Here is a 14,538-nt window from a genome sequence, read left to right as displayed (position 1 = left end):
TTATACACCAGAGATTGACACATCATAATTGACTGTACTTCAATTTTAAAAAAAGAAAAACAAATAGACCAAAACAAAACAAAATGTAGCAAGAATATTTTCTTTTTTGACAACAAATATGAATCTAAGACTATGTTGAGTATTGGTGAAGAATGAAAACCTTAGTTTTAGACCTGCCAGGGTCGAGAGGTGATGGGGTAGCATGAGAGAGATCTTCATGGTGATGGGATATTTATGTACCTTGATTGCAGTGACAGTTACAGGCATCTGCACGTGTGATAAAATGACACGGAGCTACACACACACACTGCGCCAGTGCTAGTTGCTTGGTTTAGATTCTGGACTATCATTACATGAAAAAGTAACCTTTGTGGAAAAATGGGTGAAAGTTATGCAGGACCTCTTGGTATTGTTTTGCAACTTCCTCTAGATCTATGTTTATTTCAAAATAAAAACTTAAAAAGAAAGAAGCCTGTTAATAGTACGAGAGTCTGTTCATGAACCAAGGTCCTCACAGGGGCAAACAGCCCAGTAGACGGATTCTTCATGTTTGATGTAGGAGGACTTTCTATAACAAAAAGACATAAAAACCCCTCTCTAGGAGGCTTTCAGTACAGATGCTAGTAATGCTAAGCAACAACTTAAAGTTAGAAGTTTCAGAGAAGTAATCCTCACGCAGATTAGGGAAGAAAGAACCCAGACCAACCTGTTTCCTGCCAGCTAATTTAAGGCACAAGTCATACTGAAAACCAGAACCCTTTCTCAACACACGTAGATCAAGATCAGACGTCTTCAGTGGCTGGCCTTGCTGCTCTCTGCACCATGAGAAATCGGTATCTAGGTTTGCTGCCAGGTCGGTAGAATTGTAACAGTGGTGGTAAACAAGTAAAGCTATCGGGAACCATTTATCCAGTCGGGAATTTCCTCTGTTTTTTGCTTCACTTCTGGCTCTTGCTGTATTTCTGGTTTTCCCACTATCTCTGTAAGGGAGAGTAGGGGAGAAATTTTAAGAAGGGCATTAACTCTGTTGTATTAAGTTGTCAAAAAGAAAGTTGGTGAAACTTATTCCTAGGGAAACTGGGGGACTTAACAGATTTCTCATTTTTACCACCTGTGTTAGTCCAGGTTCTCTAGAGAAAAGAACCAATAGGATGTATAGATGGAGGGAGAGAAAGGGATTTATTTAAGGAGCTGGTTCATGAGATTGTGGAGGTTAGAAAGTCTGAAATATGTAAGGCAGGCAGACAGGCTGGAAACCCAGGGATGACTTGATGTTGCATCGCAAGTCCAAGGGCCACCGGAAGCAAAATTTTCTCTTCTTTGGAGGAAGTCAATTTTTTCCCTTTAAGGTCTTCAACTGATTGAGTGAGGCCCACCCAAATTATGGAGTGTAATGTGCTTTATTTAAAGTCTACTGACTTAGATGTTAACTCATCTAAACACCTTCACAGCAACATGTAGACTAGTATTTGACCAAATATATGGATACTGTGGCCTAGCCAAATTGATACATAAAATTAATTATCACCCTAACCATATTATTCGTTTTTTAAAGAGTTCATAGCCAGATTGTCAAAAAATTCTGATGCACTAAGAAAAGCACTGTTTTTTGCTCTTAGGCTTTGTATAGGTCATGGAACGATTTGGAATTAACAGTGTCTTAGTGAAAACCAGTGTCAGTGAGGTCCGCTTAATTCCGATTAGTCTTTATTTCCTTCAATGCTTAGGATAATACCGGTTACCTAGTGGGTTAGGTGTTCCTTGTATGTTCTTCTCATTGGTTGTAATTTGTTTCCTTGCTTTTATGAGAATAGCCACATTTCTTATCATCTAACTTGTGAAATGTGATTTTTCTAAAGCTGGGCATAGTTTGGAGGGTCTGAGTATGAAATGCTGTAGGCAGTTGGAGAGCTAAGTTAGTTTCTCCAGGATGTTCACACTTGTAGGTTTGCGCATATCTTATATACTCAGAAGACTAAATGATTTTGTTCATACGCATGGGACTCATTTGATCCTGCTTTGGGTGCCACACTTTAGAAAATGGAAGTGGGTATCCTTGATGGGGCATCTGAGAGATGGGATGCCTGAACAACTTCCCCCAGGGGCTGCTCCAAGCTGGGTTTTGGACTCAGGCAGTCTGGCCCTGGAGCCCGGCTCTCTCTACCGCTGGACAGAGCTCTAAGAGGAAAGGAACACTTCAAGGGCAAAGAGGGAGGAGGAGACATCTGGGACTCTGAGCCCTGAGAGAGCCAAGGTGAGCATGTCATTCTGCCTGACCCTGGAGTCTGACCCAGACACAGGTGTGTCTCAGGTAACAGGAAGGTACTGCAGGAACAGGAGAGAAACCTTGCTCTTTATTTTCTTCTTTTACTCTTTCTTTCCCTTTAGCAGACACGCTGCTGTCTGTTTCCTGTGTGCCAGGCACTGTGCTGACCCCTTCTTATTCTTCACTCATCTACAACCATGACAAAGCTCATACTACTATGATTTCCTCATTTGCATTGGCGGAAATTGTAGTCCAAGGGCTTGGTGGCGTTCCCAAAGCCGCACGGCCACCAGGTGGAAGTTTGGATGCAGACTTGGGTGTGCCTGGCTACAAGTTCTCCACCAGGACCCTCTGTCGCCTCACACAGTATTGAAATGGTGGTACAGCCTGGGAGAGGAATTCGTTTTTGCCTTTGCCTGAGAAGGAAGATCTTGTAAAGTCACACAGATCTGACAAGATTTTCACAGGGTTCATCAGCTCACATGGGTGGGATGACAGACCCTAATAGGTGGACTGGTCATTGCCTGGAGGGTAGATTTCATCCCTTTACGCCCACAGTGGCTTCATCCCACAAAGCCTATTGCTATCACTGACTCATTTCTCAGGACCGGACCTGGAGACCAAGGTGAAGGTCTGTGCCCTCAGTGCACTATAGGAGGGCCAGGGGCTCATTTGGAAGGAACCACAGAAGCCATGTGCGCTGTGCCTGGAGAGGCCACTTGACCAGGGGATGGTGGCTCTTCCTGTAGGTGCCTTAGTTCTCACACCTCACCTGTCCGCAGCTCCCTGTCTTTTGTTCCAGGGCTCCACGCCCTGCTGACATCACTGGGAGCTGGGGCTCAGACTTTGGGCTGTCAGACTCCAATACCCATGCTTTTCTTGTATGCCCTGAAACGTGTACCTTAAACAGGAGGGGTGATCCTGGAGAGAAATCCTCAAAGCAGATTTCTGCCATTGCCAGAGAGCAATGAACCTGAGGATGGGCAAAGCACACGAGTCTGAGGACTTTCTCCTTTAAGATTTATTCTCTCCACGGGGAAAGGCTGGAGTTCCTAAGCTGTGTCCCTGTCATCATCTGTCTGTGTACATTCTGTCCCCTTATGTGTAGCACCCGAGGTTGCAAGAGGGCTGTGCCCGTCAGTGACTGATTCCTTGGGGAGTCCTGGGAGATGGAAGGGAAAGGTGGAGTCCTGGATTCTGTGAGAAGTGCAGGAAACCTGGGGATGCTGCTGGAAGGCGGTGGGCTGCAGGACCAGAGCTACCTCCCTAGGAGTCAGGGGCCATGCAGAAAGGGGCTGAAACTGGAGCTCACGTTCCTGTCTTCGCCATCTCTCTGTCTTTCTGCCCCAGGACTCTTGGTGCTGCTGCTGTTGCCACTGGGACCCGCAGCCCAGAACTCTACAGGTGCGTCTGCCAGCTGGCCCCGTTTGTGATGGAAGATGGAGACTGCATGCCAGGGGCAGGGTTCTCTCACCAACAAGGGGGGAAAGGAGGCTTATTTTGCAAGTGAGGTTTAGAAATGGTTTGCTGGAAATAACAGAAGCTGTTTCTTCCCTCAAATGCCCAGGGTTTTCTGAGCTTTTCCTCTTTTAATGACAGTCATCTCTCCCCTCCCTCCCTTCCTCTGCTCTTGGGCCCCCAGCTGGCAGCTGGTTTACTTCATTCCCTGGGCCTTCTGACCATGGTCCCCTTCCCCACATCTGCCCCCACAGCCTGTGCTCGGTGGTGCCCTCCGAACTCCTCATGTGTCGACGGTACCTCCTGTCGCTGCCTTCCGGGATTCAGTTCTTCATCTGGTTCAGAGATCTTCACCAGCCTCTTGGAGAGTTGTGATGGTACAGAGGCTCGGGGGTGGTGGACAGACCTGCAGAGCTTGTGGGGTACAACGCAGTGACTGTGAGGGACATGGGTGTTGGTTGGGGGCCTCAGCCTTTGTCCTCAGAATTGTCATCAAGGACAGAAAAGGAGGAAGGAAAATTATGAAAGTGGAGAGATAAGAGGTGAATAAGCATGGCTCCCTGGGGAGAGAGGAGCTGAGTCTCCAGCAGTCTGTGCCTCAGTTTGTCCTTGCAGGACTGGGGAGGGGGGTTCAGAGCTTCCACCACCCCTGACTTCAGCACTTCTCACTGTGTCCAACTCCAGAGGGCCAAGAAGAGCAGATTTCACAGCTTCAGGAATGGCTTGCTCCAGGTGCAGCCCAGCCTCTGCAGTTTTGCCTGGGAGTCTAATTCTTTCCAAAAAGACACTGATTAAGCATCAGGCCCAATGCTGAGGAGTCACGTAGGGGATGGGGATCTCTGCCTTGAGGGAACTCATGCCTTTGGAAGGTGACCCTTTGCCCTGTTGTGTTCCAGACATCAATGAGTGCGGACCACCCTTGACAGTGTCCTGTGGACAATCGGCAGACTGCAAGAACACAGAAGGGAGCTACTACTGCATGTGCATCCCAGGATACGCGCTTGTTTCTGGGGCACCAACATTCAGGAATGAGAGCGAGAACATGTGTCAAGGTAAGAATGACCCTGTGTCTTCCACCTCTCCATCCATGAGGTCTGGGGTCGCCCAAATGCAGAGTCATTCCTGCAGCATCTGAGAGGCAGGGCCTAGGTTAGTTACAGGTGTAGCGCCCAGGTCTGAGCTGGGACAGGTGTACCTGTGCCTGTCCCACCTGCACAGAGAGGCAGGGTGGCGCGAGCCAAGGGCCCAAATCCTGACTTCTGTGTGTGAGACACTGGCCAGGATACTTATTCAGAAGTCACTGATAACATGCTAGGTGTGGTAATATCATTAGGATTTTATGTTTTCTTTTTAAAGAGTCCCTAAGTTTTACATATAAAAACAAAAGTAGCTTTGCCTTTTGTTAACTGTTTGATCTTGGACAAGTTACTTCACCTCTCTGTGCCTCAGTCTACCTATCTGTAAAAAGGTGGTGACAATGGTGCTTACCTTATAGAATTGCTGGGAAAGTATATAATATCATAAAGCACAAAACAGTGGTGGCTGCTGGGTTTTTAACTTATAACCATTATGATCTAACGCACCTTCTCCAGGGTGGGCATTCCTGCGGGCTGTGCCCCAGGGCGGGTGCTCAGAGGGCAGCTGTCCTGGTCCAACCCCTGAGGAGGGACACAGGAGTTGTCTGGCCTCCACACATCATCAGGCTTTGCCCCCTTTCCAGGGGGAGCAGGCGGGTAGGGGAAGGGGCTTCAGGCATCCAGAAGGGCAGATGAAGCCAGCAGTGGGCAGATGGGGGCCACAGCTCATCCAGAGAGGGGGTTAGAGCAGAAACCTGCAGCCTGGGAGGAGAGGAGAGCTAAAGTGGGAGGTGAGGAGGAGGGTAAGGCCAGGGTCCAGAGGACTGTGAGGAGGGTCCTCAGTCTCACCCTGCTGCAGAGAGAAGAGCCCATGACCTTGGTCCCAGCCCCTTCCCTCCTGCCCTGCAGAGGGAGGGCAGCAGAGCCCCCCTGGTGGGAGGGAAGAGGGGACCTGCATCTGTGTGGCGGCACCGCTGGTCCATAGGTGCCTCTGTGGGTGGATGTTGTCTTGAAACATGGGCCTGGCCAGAGCCTTCCTGTGAATTGGGAAAAGATCCCTCCTCTCCAGGTGAACACCATGTGTTTGGGGAATGGAGAGTGAGTTGGTTTTCAACCCGACTTGCCCCTTGTGCAGTGAGCAACCTGCACAACAGCATATGATGGTCATGGATCCCACTCAGTGTGTCTGGACTAGGGATGCCACCCACCCCTGTTGTGAGCCCCTGCAGAGACGTGGATGAACAAGTGAGGTGGGTCACAGGGAGAGAGCAGCTTGCCAGTTTGGATCAAGATCTGCCACCTAAAGACCTAGTTCTGTGACGGGCTCAGCTGTACTGTCTGTGCACCCCCACCTCGGCATTCCAGCCCTTATGGCACCGGAGGATGCATCCACCCATATTCTGACTGGGGGGTGGGGTCTGCTACAGGCTGGAGACCCCAGCTGCTCCCTCAGCTCCTCGCCCCACTTTCTCCAGGAATCAGCGGGCTGTCCTGTGCACCTATCTAGTCTCCCGACCATCTCTGAACCTTGGCCCACGGCTCAGAACCTTCTTCAGAGGGTCACTTCCAAATGTTTGGAACATCCCCCCTGCCCACTTGGCATCTTACGTGCATAAAGCAAAAGAGAGGATAGCATTCAAGATACTGAACAAGCTCACAGCACCGTGTGTTCCAGAACCGTATCTGTCCTCTTCACCATTGTCAGTGACTGCTGGGATGAGACCTGCCCCCACGGGAGCCCTCTCAGACCCCCCCAAGCCATGGTGGACCCTGGGACCCTGAGACGATCACCCCAGGCCCCATGATGACACAAACCACTTGGGGATGGAAGATGGAGGCTAAGCCCCACTCGGCAGGGCCCACAGGTCCATGTGCCTTGTGGGAGGCCAAGGGCCAAGATGGCAGAAACGCCTGCCACCCCTTGTCCATCAGCACCTGCTCCCTGCTCCAGCCACCCAGCCCTCGCCCCCGCCAGCCTTGCTCAGATGTGGACTCTTACTGCTTCCTGCCAGTTCAGGGGATGGATGACTTCATGGGAATCAGAAAAAGGCACCTTCACAGCCCAAGGCTGCCTGGATGGACATCAGCCGTACTGTGCAGCACGGCCTGGGGCCCACTGTCCGGGTGGCCCTGGCCTCTCTGGCATCATCCTCATTTTCTGTGTCACTGCACAAAAGCCTCGTCCTTGAGGGGCCTGGCTCAGGGGTGGGTCTTGGCCCACCTCCATGGAGCTGGAGCCTCAGAGTTAGCGTGGATGGAAGAGCACTGTCCCGCCAGGGTCACCAGGATTGCGAGGAGAGCTCAGCTGGCAGCACCCGCCCTGGGGGAGTCAGGACAAAGGACCACAGCATTTCCTCTGCACTCAGTTCCCAGGAAGGCCCACCCAGGCCTCTCTCGGAGTCCTCAGGCTGGGACACAGGCAGCTGTGATGTTCCCCCTCCAGCTGGGAGCTGCCCAGGGAGGCTGAGGGAGCCAGAGTTGGTAGAGTTGGCAGATGGGGAGGACTTGGGCCACTTCTGGTCACATCGGGACAACTGTGTGGGCCACCATGCTCGCCCATAGGATGTCTGCATGTGAATTAGAAAAGGCACTTGCCCGCTGGGGAAGAGAGAGTGGGGCCTTCCAGATGCTTCCATGCCAGGAAACATGGTGGACCCCCGGCCCTGGAAGGCCGTCTGCAGCCGCAGGCATCCATCACCCTCTCCTTCCCGTTGCAGACGTGGACGAATGTCAGTGGAAACCCCGAATCTGTAAAGGCCGCAGCATCTGCATCAACACCGAGGGCAACTACACCTGCCAGTGCCCGCCTGGCTTGGAGCTCAACCCAGAGGGCCCGGAGCCGTGCAAAGGTAGAGGCCCCGGGAAGACTCTGAGGCCGGACTGGAGCTGGGAAAGGAGCCGAGGCAGTTCCTGGAGCCCAAGGAGGAGGGAGAAGGAGACCCCCAGGTTCCTGCAATGCCAAGGCCCTGCCCAGGCCCTGCCCAAGGATTCGCCTCCCTGAAAGCTCCCGCTGTAGGCCATGGAGACGGCAGAGCCTTCTGGGCCTGGGGTTCCCTTGTGGAGCCCTTGTCAGCACCCCGTAGACCTCAGCCCTTCCTCATCTGTCACATTTGAACAAAGGAAGCTGTCAATTCCTGTTCCTAGAAGGGGAACCTCCCAGAAGCTGTCAACCTCCTGTTCCAGGACAGGGCAGTCAAGAGTCCTTGGTCAGGAAGTCCAGCCCCTGACTCAGTTTCCTTCCTGGTTTTACCGCCTATGAACTGGGGACCCACACCCATCTTGCAGGGAGGTCACCATAAGGTGCTTGGAAGGTGAAGTTGAAGGTCACCAGGTGATGGCACATGCAGTCACGATGGGGTCCTTGGTGCCAGGCAGTGAGAATCGGGTACAGTGAGAAGTGGAGGGGACGCCTGACCCTCTGGCTTTGTCCTCAGATGTGAATGAATGTGCTTTGGGAAGAAACCCATGCCACAACTCCACCCACTGCCTCAACTACGTGGGCAGATATGAGTGCCGCTGCCGCCCCGGCTGGAAGCCGCTTCCCGGGTCCCCCAACGGCCCAAACAACACCATCTGCGAAGGTTCAGAGCCCAGATGCTACACTCCTGGAGACCCACACTCAAAACATCCGATCACACGTTCAGCGGCCCCACACAAACCAAGCAGAATGCACGCTGGGGGGGCCCTGCTGTGCCAGGCATTCTTTTGAGGCTTAATGTAAAAAGATCTGGGGGGTCCTGGGAAAGAAGCCGGGGTACCAAGGGGAAGGCTCCCGGGAAACCCAGGCAGCAGCTAATTACTAACTGGGTTGAAGAAATCTCAATAGTTTCACAACCCTGTACGGGGCTCCCCTGCTGTGTGTCAGAACTGTGTCCACCACTCAGTGATGTGCGGTCACAGGTGCCATCCCCTCCTCAGCGCTGAGGGGACGCTCATATGGGAAAAGGGAGGTGGGGCACAGAGAGCAGAGGGACCTCATCGGGGCTGGGACAGAGCCTGACCCCCTTCTTCGTGTTCCCAGATGTGGACGAGTGCAGCTCCGGGCAGCATCGGTGCCACAGCTCCACCGTCTGCAGCAACACGGTGGGTTCATACACGTGCCGCTGCCGCCGAGGCTGGTTGCCCAAACCCGGATTCCAGGATAAGCGAGTGACCACCGTCTGTGAAGGTACCTGTCCTCACCTGACCCGAGACCCCTCCCGCAACAAACACAGATGCTCTCACACCCAATGAACCGCTGTCCTCTCCCCTGCAGAGATCTTCGCCACCTGGACCGCACCCCCTGGAATCAAGAGCCAGGTGAGGGGCCCCAGCGGGACCTGGAGGCAGGAAGTTCTTCCGCACCCTCTCCCATCCCGCATTTCTCCCAAGCCCTCCCACCCACATCTGAGGCCCTCTGACTCCCTCGTGTTCCTTCTCCCCAGAGGCTCTCCCACTTCTTTAAAAGACTTCAGGATCTGAGTGAAAACTTCAGTCCAGCCTCTGTGCAGAACACTATTCAGGTAAGGGCAGGACCCAGGCGAGGCAAGGTGGAACGCCTTGAGGCATAGAGGCCTGGGGAAGCTTTGGTCAGTGAGGAGACAGATCCCAACCCAATGGCGCACTGCTCCGAGGACCCGCCTCTCCCAGGGTGGGTGGGAAGAGCGGAGAAGCAGGAACTTGTACTCACTGTTAGACATCATCTTGCACTGACTAATGCCCTTTCCTCTTGCTATTCCTGCATATATTCCTGGTTTATGTCATCCTTGACATTGATGAACAGGGTTGAACTCTGAGTGGCTGGATTCCAGGGGCAAAGACCACCCAGGGAATCCCACCTGCTACCACCTGTATTACCCAAACAGTCTCTTGGCTCTGTTTTCTGTGGCTGAGTGGGTAATGTCTTCATGCAGCGTCTCTGGTGCATGGGCTACTGGCTCTCTGTCCCTGCCTTTCCCCTCCCAGGACCTCATCCAGGAGGTGGGTGATCTGCTGGAGACCCCTAGGGATCTAGAAACCCTACCCCGATCAGAGCAGCACTTTGTGGCCACTAACCTACTCTTTGGCCTGGAGGATGTCCTGAGAGGGCTGAGCAAATCCCTGCCCAATGGGCCACTGACCTTCAGTTCACCTACAGGTCCAGGTAAGTACCTGGGACTGCCCCCAGGCTCCTGCTCTGTCCCTCCCCTGCCTCATTCCCCTTCCAATCCCACTAGAGCCAAGTGATCATGCTGGCATCTTAGTGTTAATCTCATAAACAAATTAAAATAAAAAGTTAAGGGCAAAATATGTGAAGTGGATTAAGAGGTACAGACTTCCAGTTACAAAATAAATAGGTCAAAGGGATGTAATGTACAGCACAGGCAATATAGTTAACAATATTGTGTGGAGACAGATAGTAACTAGACTTGTCATGATCAATTTGTAATGTATAATAATATTGAATCATTCATTGTGTTGTACATTTGAATGTTTTATGTTTTACACAGAATAATGTATGTTTTACACAGAATAATGTAATATTCTAGGTCAATTATAGTTCAGTGAAAAAAGAGAGAAAAAAGTTTAAAAAGAAATGAAAAAACTGTAAGTAATACGCATTTTCATTGTAAAATAAAGTATCAGCAGATGAAATAATAAAGAATTTAAAATAAATTATAAACAGCTCCAAAAGAAAGCAAATTATTAAACTTGGAAGAACATTAATTTAGTGTTACTTGGTATTGAAGCATGATTTGTCTTATTGAGGTAAATTTCATGTTAATAGAAATTCACCATTTTAACCAGCATATAAAATTCGATGGCATTTAATACATTCACAGATTTGTACAATCCTCACCTCTGTTTCTAAAATATATTCATCATCCCAAAAGTGTGCTCTGCACCTTTCCTGTAGCCCCTCGCAACCTTTATCTGTTTCATCTCTATGAATTTGCCATTCTGGATATCTTGTTTAAATAGAATCATACAATATGGGACCTGGTGGTCTAGTTTCTTTCACTTAGCATGTTTTCGAGGGTATTTCATGTCGTAGCACGTATCAGTATTTCACTCCTTCCTATGGCTGAGTAATAATCCACTGTGTATGAGTATCCATTCATCCCCTGATGGACATGTAGGTTGTTGCCACCTGTTGACTGTTGTGAATAGTGCTACTATGAATACTGGTGTACAGGTATTGGTTTGAATAACTGGTTTCAGTTCTTGGGGGGTACATACCTGGGAGTGGAATTGCTGAGTGATATGGTAGTTCCATGATCAACTTTTTGAGAAGCTACAAAATTAGTTTCCCAAAGTGGCTATTTTTCCATTTTTCATCCTCAGCAGCGATGTACAAGGGTTCCCATCTTCTCATCCTCAGCAACACTCGTTACTTCCATTTTGTTTTGTTTTCATTATAGCTGTTCTAGTATATGTCAGGTGATATCTTATTGTGGTTTCATCTGCGGTTCCCTAGTGACTAAAGGTGCTTAACATCTTTTCGGGTCATTGTTAAACATTTGTGTATCTTTTTTGGTGAGATGCCTTCTCAGATCCTTTGCCTATTTTTAAACTCTGTTATTTGGCATTTGGTTGTTGGGCTGTAAGGGTTTCTTGCATATTCTAACAGTAGACCCCGTGAGATATGTGACTTGCAAACATGTTCTCCCATGATATAGATTGCCTTCTCACTTTCTTCATAGTCTTTTCACTTTAGTGAACGGATGTTTCCATTTTGATGAAGTCCATATTATCTGTTGTTTCTTTTATTGCTTTTTTTGGTCACATCTAAGAATCCACTTCCAAATCAAAGACCACGAAGATTTACCTCTATGTTTTCTCCTAACTGTTCTAGTTTTAGCTTTTAAATGTAGATCTTTGACCCATTTTGAGGTAATTTTTGTGTACTGTGTGAGGTAGGGGTCCAACTTCCTTTTTTTCCCTGTGTGGATAGCCAGATGTCTGAGCATCATTTATGGAAGAAACTATTCTTTGCCTGTTGAGGGGTCTTGGCACCCCTTGTTAAAAATCAATTGACCATAGACGTATGGGTGTATTTCTGGGCTCTCAATTCTATTTTGTTGGTCTATATATCTATCTTTATGCCATTACCATACTATTTTGAATACTGTAGGTTAGTAGAAAATTTTGAAATCAGGAAGGTGAATACTCCATCTATCTTTTTCATTTTCAAGATTGAGTATTTGGGCGTTTACAATGCCATATGAATTTTAAGGTGAACCTTTCCATTTATGCAAAAACTAATATAATGCTGTTGGAATATCGTTAGTATTGCATTGAATCTGTATATCACTTTGGGGAATATTGCCATCTTAAAAACATTATCTTCCCATCCATAAACATAGGATGTCTTTCCATTATTTTAGGGTTTTAACTTTCTTTCAACAATCTCTTGTAGTTTTCTGTGTAGAAGTCTTGAGCCTCCTTGGATACATTTGTTCTTAATATTTTGCTGAAGATCTTTGCGTCTATGTTCACAAGAATGTTGGTCTATTGTTTTGTTTTCTTTTGATGTGTTTCTCTGGTTTTGTTTTCCGGTTAACAGTGGCCTCATAGAACTATTTAGGAAGTGTTTCTTCCTGTTCTATTTTTTGAAAGAGTTTACAGAAGAATTTGTGTCAATTCTTCCTTAAATGGTTGGTAGAATTCTGATCTGGGCTTTTCATGTTGGGAAGTTTTGATTTCTCATTCAATCTTCTTACTAGTTATAGATCTCTTCAGACTTTCTACTTCTTCTTCAGTTACTTTTGTAGTGTGTGTGTCTGTGGTAATTTGTCTATTTCATCTAGGTTATTTTGTGCTGGCCTCAGCCTATCAACAACCAGTGTTGTGGCAGGACTGGCCCTTGCGTTTCTGTTACTGAACCAAACGTGGGTCTGCTTCCCCTCCCCTAGTAAAGCCAGTCTACTGACATCAGCTTGTGGTAAAGGAAAGTGTAGTGTTTATTATAAGATGCCAGACAAGGAGTTCAGGGCAGGTAGTGCTCAAAACACCTGAACTGCCCAGTGGGCTCCAGGAAGGCATTTTTTAAAGGCAAAGTGAGGGAGGGAATTCTCAGGGTATGTTACCAGCTCTTGCACAATTCTCTGACGGGCTGATGGTGAGGTAGCAGGGTGATTGTCATATCAATTCTCACTCCCCAGTAGGTCTGAGGGCTACTGTGAGCTTAGTCATCAGGTACCTAACTTCCTCAATTTGCTGGGGGTTCTAGCATCTGCAAAACAACACAGGAAATGTGCATCAGATACTGTTGTCTAAGTACTTCAGAGAGGAACTAAAACAGATGACATGGCGGGAAGGGGTGTCCTGGGAAGGCCCCATAGGCTCTTTCTCAATTACACTTCTTATTGTGATTAAGATGCCCTTCAGCAATAACTATCAGGAAACTTTGAAGAAAATAAAGTTTTATTACTTATAAGACCTGGGAAATTACTCAGTTCACTTGGGGCCACACAGTGAAGTCACAAAGAGAAAGAGAGAGCGAGAGCACATAGGCTTGGGGTTCTGCTTTTACTGAAGTGGTTGGTGGGGACCTAGGATTTGGGCTTACCCTTTGTTGGTGAATTTAAAACATAAGATCCGGAATTTAAAGTGTGGGAAGTTGCACTGGGATTTGACACAACATTGTGAAATGATTATAAATCAATGAAAAATGTTGAAGTGTGGGAAGAGATAGAAACAAGTAGCATAAATGGTCAGTTACTGAAATCAACGAAGATCTCTAAAAGTAAGGAGTTTCAGTAGGAAGAAGTGGCCTGGCCCTTCAGCCCCCTGGCTGGCAATGTGTTTATTGTCTTTGAAGTGGGTGCCTCCTTGACATGGCTGCCTGGGCAAACAAAGCTTAAGTCAAGCACTAGCATTACAAAACAAACGAGCAAGCAAACAGCCAGGGCTTACACTACAGTTACCTAATTTGCTCATAGTTTCTGATAATTCTTTGTAAATTCAGACAGTATACATGTTACCCAACTCAGGTCTCGATGCTCTCTGCTCGAAAGCCAATACTCTAGAGGCAAGTGTTGGTAGAAAGGACAGTTTGCTTCAATCAGAAGGCCAGCAATCTGGGGAGAAGTCAGACTTGTATCCCCAAAACCAACTCCCAAGATTCTGCTCAGCCATGATCGTTTTTAAAGGGGAAAAGTGGAAAAGGGGAAAGGTTCTCAGTGAATCATTAAGGCAGCAGGTCAAGTTCTGCATCAGTTCCCATTGTGTGCAGGCTGGCTGACTCCTCAGTACTTTCCTTCAGATGTTGTCTTGTCCATGTGGTCTGCCTGCAGGATTGCTAAGGGGGATCCTGGGTGCAGAGAGCTAGTCATTCCTTAGCTGCTTAATTCTTCATTCCTACTTCTTTTAATCCAGGGAAAGAATCAACAAGCTAGGCAAGATACTGTGTGCATTCAGTAGAGTGTGATTCAGGAGTTAGGTTAAATGTTATCTAGTGATCTCATTTTTATAATTAAGGTTTAAGTGGAACAGAAATAGGCAAACAGGAAAGGGGAAAAATTGCTGCTTACAAATCCCTACTGTTAGACATCATTCCATTCTATAAGGTTAGAGGCGAAGGTCATCTTCTGTAACATCTTCATGCTGACATAGGGCACCATATATCTTCGAGTGGAAGATGTCGACATGGGTCTGTAGAATCTGTTAGCTGAAAATTTTAGTTACCCCCTTACACAGACAGGCAGAGCAAGCTACAATTATTTTGATGCTCACAAAGATATAGATTATTATGAGAAATTATGTTAATCCCAATCT

The 14,538-nt window shown here is 48.1% G+C and overlaps 1 protein-coding gene across 4 annotated transcripts in view; it reads left to right on the top strand.

Moving 5' to 3' along the window:
- The first annotated feature begins 772 nt into the window (after positions 1–772).
- ADGRE2 (adhesion G protein-coupled receptor E2) overlaps positions 773–14,538 on the top strand; it is a 28,830-nt gene continuing 15,064 nt past the window's right edge. For 2 of the 4 annotated variants that reach the window (XM_032465426.1, XM_032465424.1), the window contains exons 1-10: positions 773–853; positions 3,617–3,670; positions 3,979–4,101; positions 4,621–4,776; positions 7,518–7,649; positions 8,235–8,381; positions 8,822–8,968; positions 9,056–9,099; positions 9,225–9,302; positions 9,745–9,922. In XM_032465426.1, coding sequence (XP_032321317.1) covers positions 823–853; positions 3,617–3,670; positions 3,979–4,101; positions 4,621–4,776; positions 7,518–7,649; positions 8,235–8,381; positions 8,822–8,968; positions 9,056–9,099; positions 9,225–9,302; positions 9,745–9,922 — 1,090 coding nt within the window. In that variant the 5' untranslated portion in view covers positions 773–822. The remainder of the gene's footprint in view (positions 854–3,616; positions 3,671–3,978; positions 4,102–4,620; positions 4,777–7,517; positions 7,650–8,234; positions 8,382–8,821; positions 8,969–9,055; positions 9,100–9,224; positions 9,303–9,744; positions 9,923–14,538) is intronic. The other 2 variants (XM_032465425.1, XM_032465427.1) reach the window with 2 other exon arrangements.

This window comes from Camelus ferus, chromosome 22 (assembly GCF_009834535.1).
Source record: "Camelus ferus isolate YT-003-E chromosome 22, BCGSAC_Cfer_1.0, whole genome shotgun sequence".
In the NCBI taxonomy this organism is placed as follows: Eukaryota; Metazoa; Chordata; class Mammalia; order Artiodactyla; family Camelidae; genus Camelus; species Camelus ferus.
The sequence above is the reverse complement of the archived record's forward strand: the minus strand, read 5'-3'. Positions and strand labels throughout refer to the sequence as shown.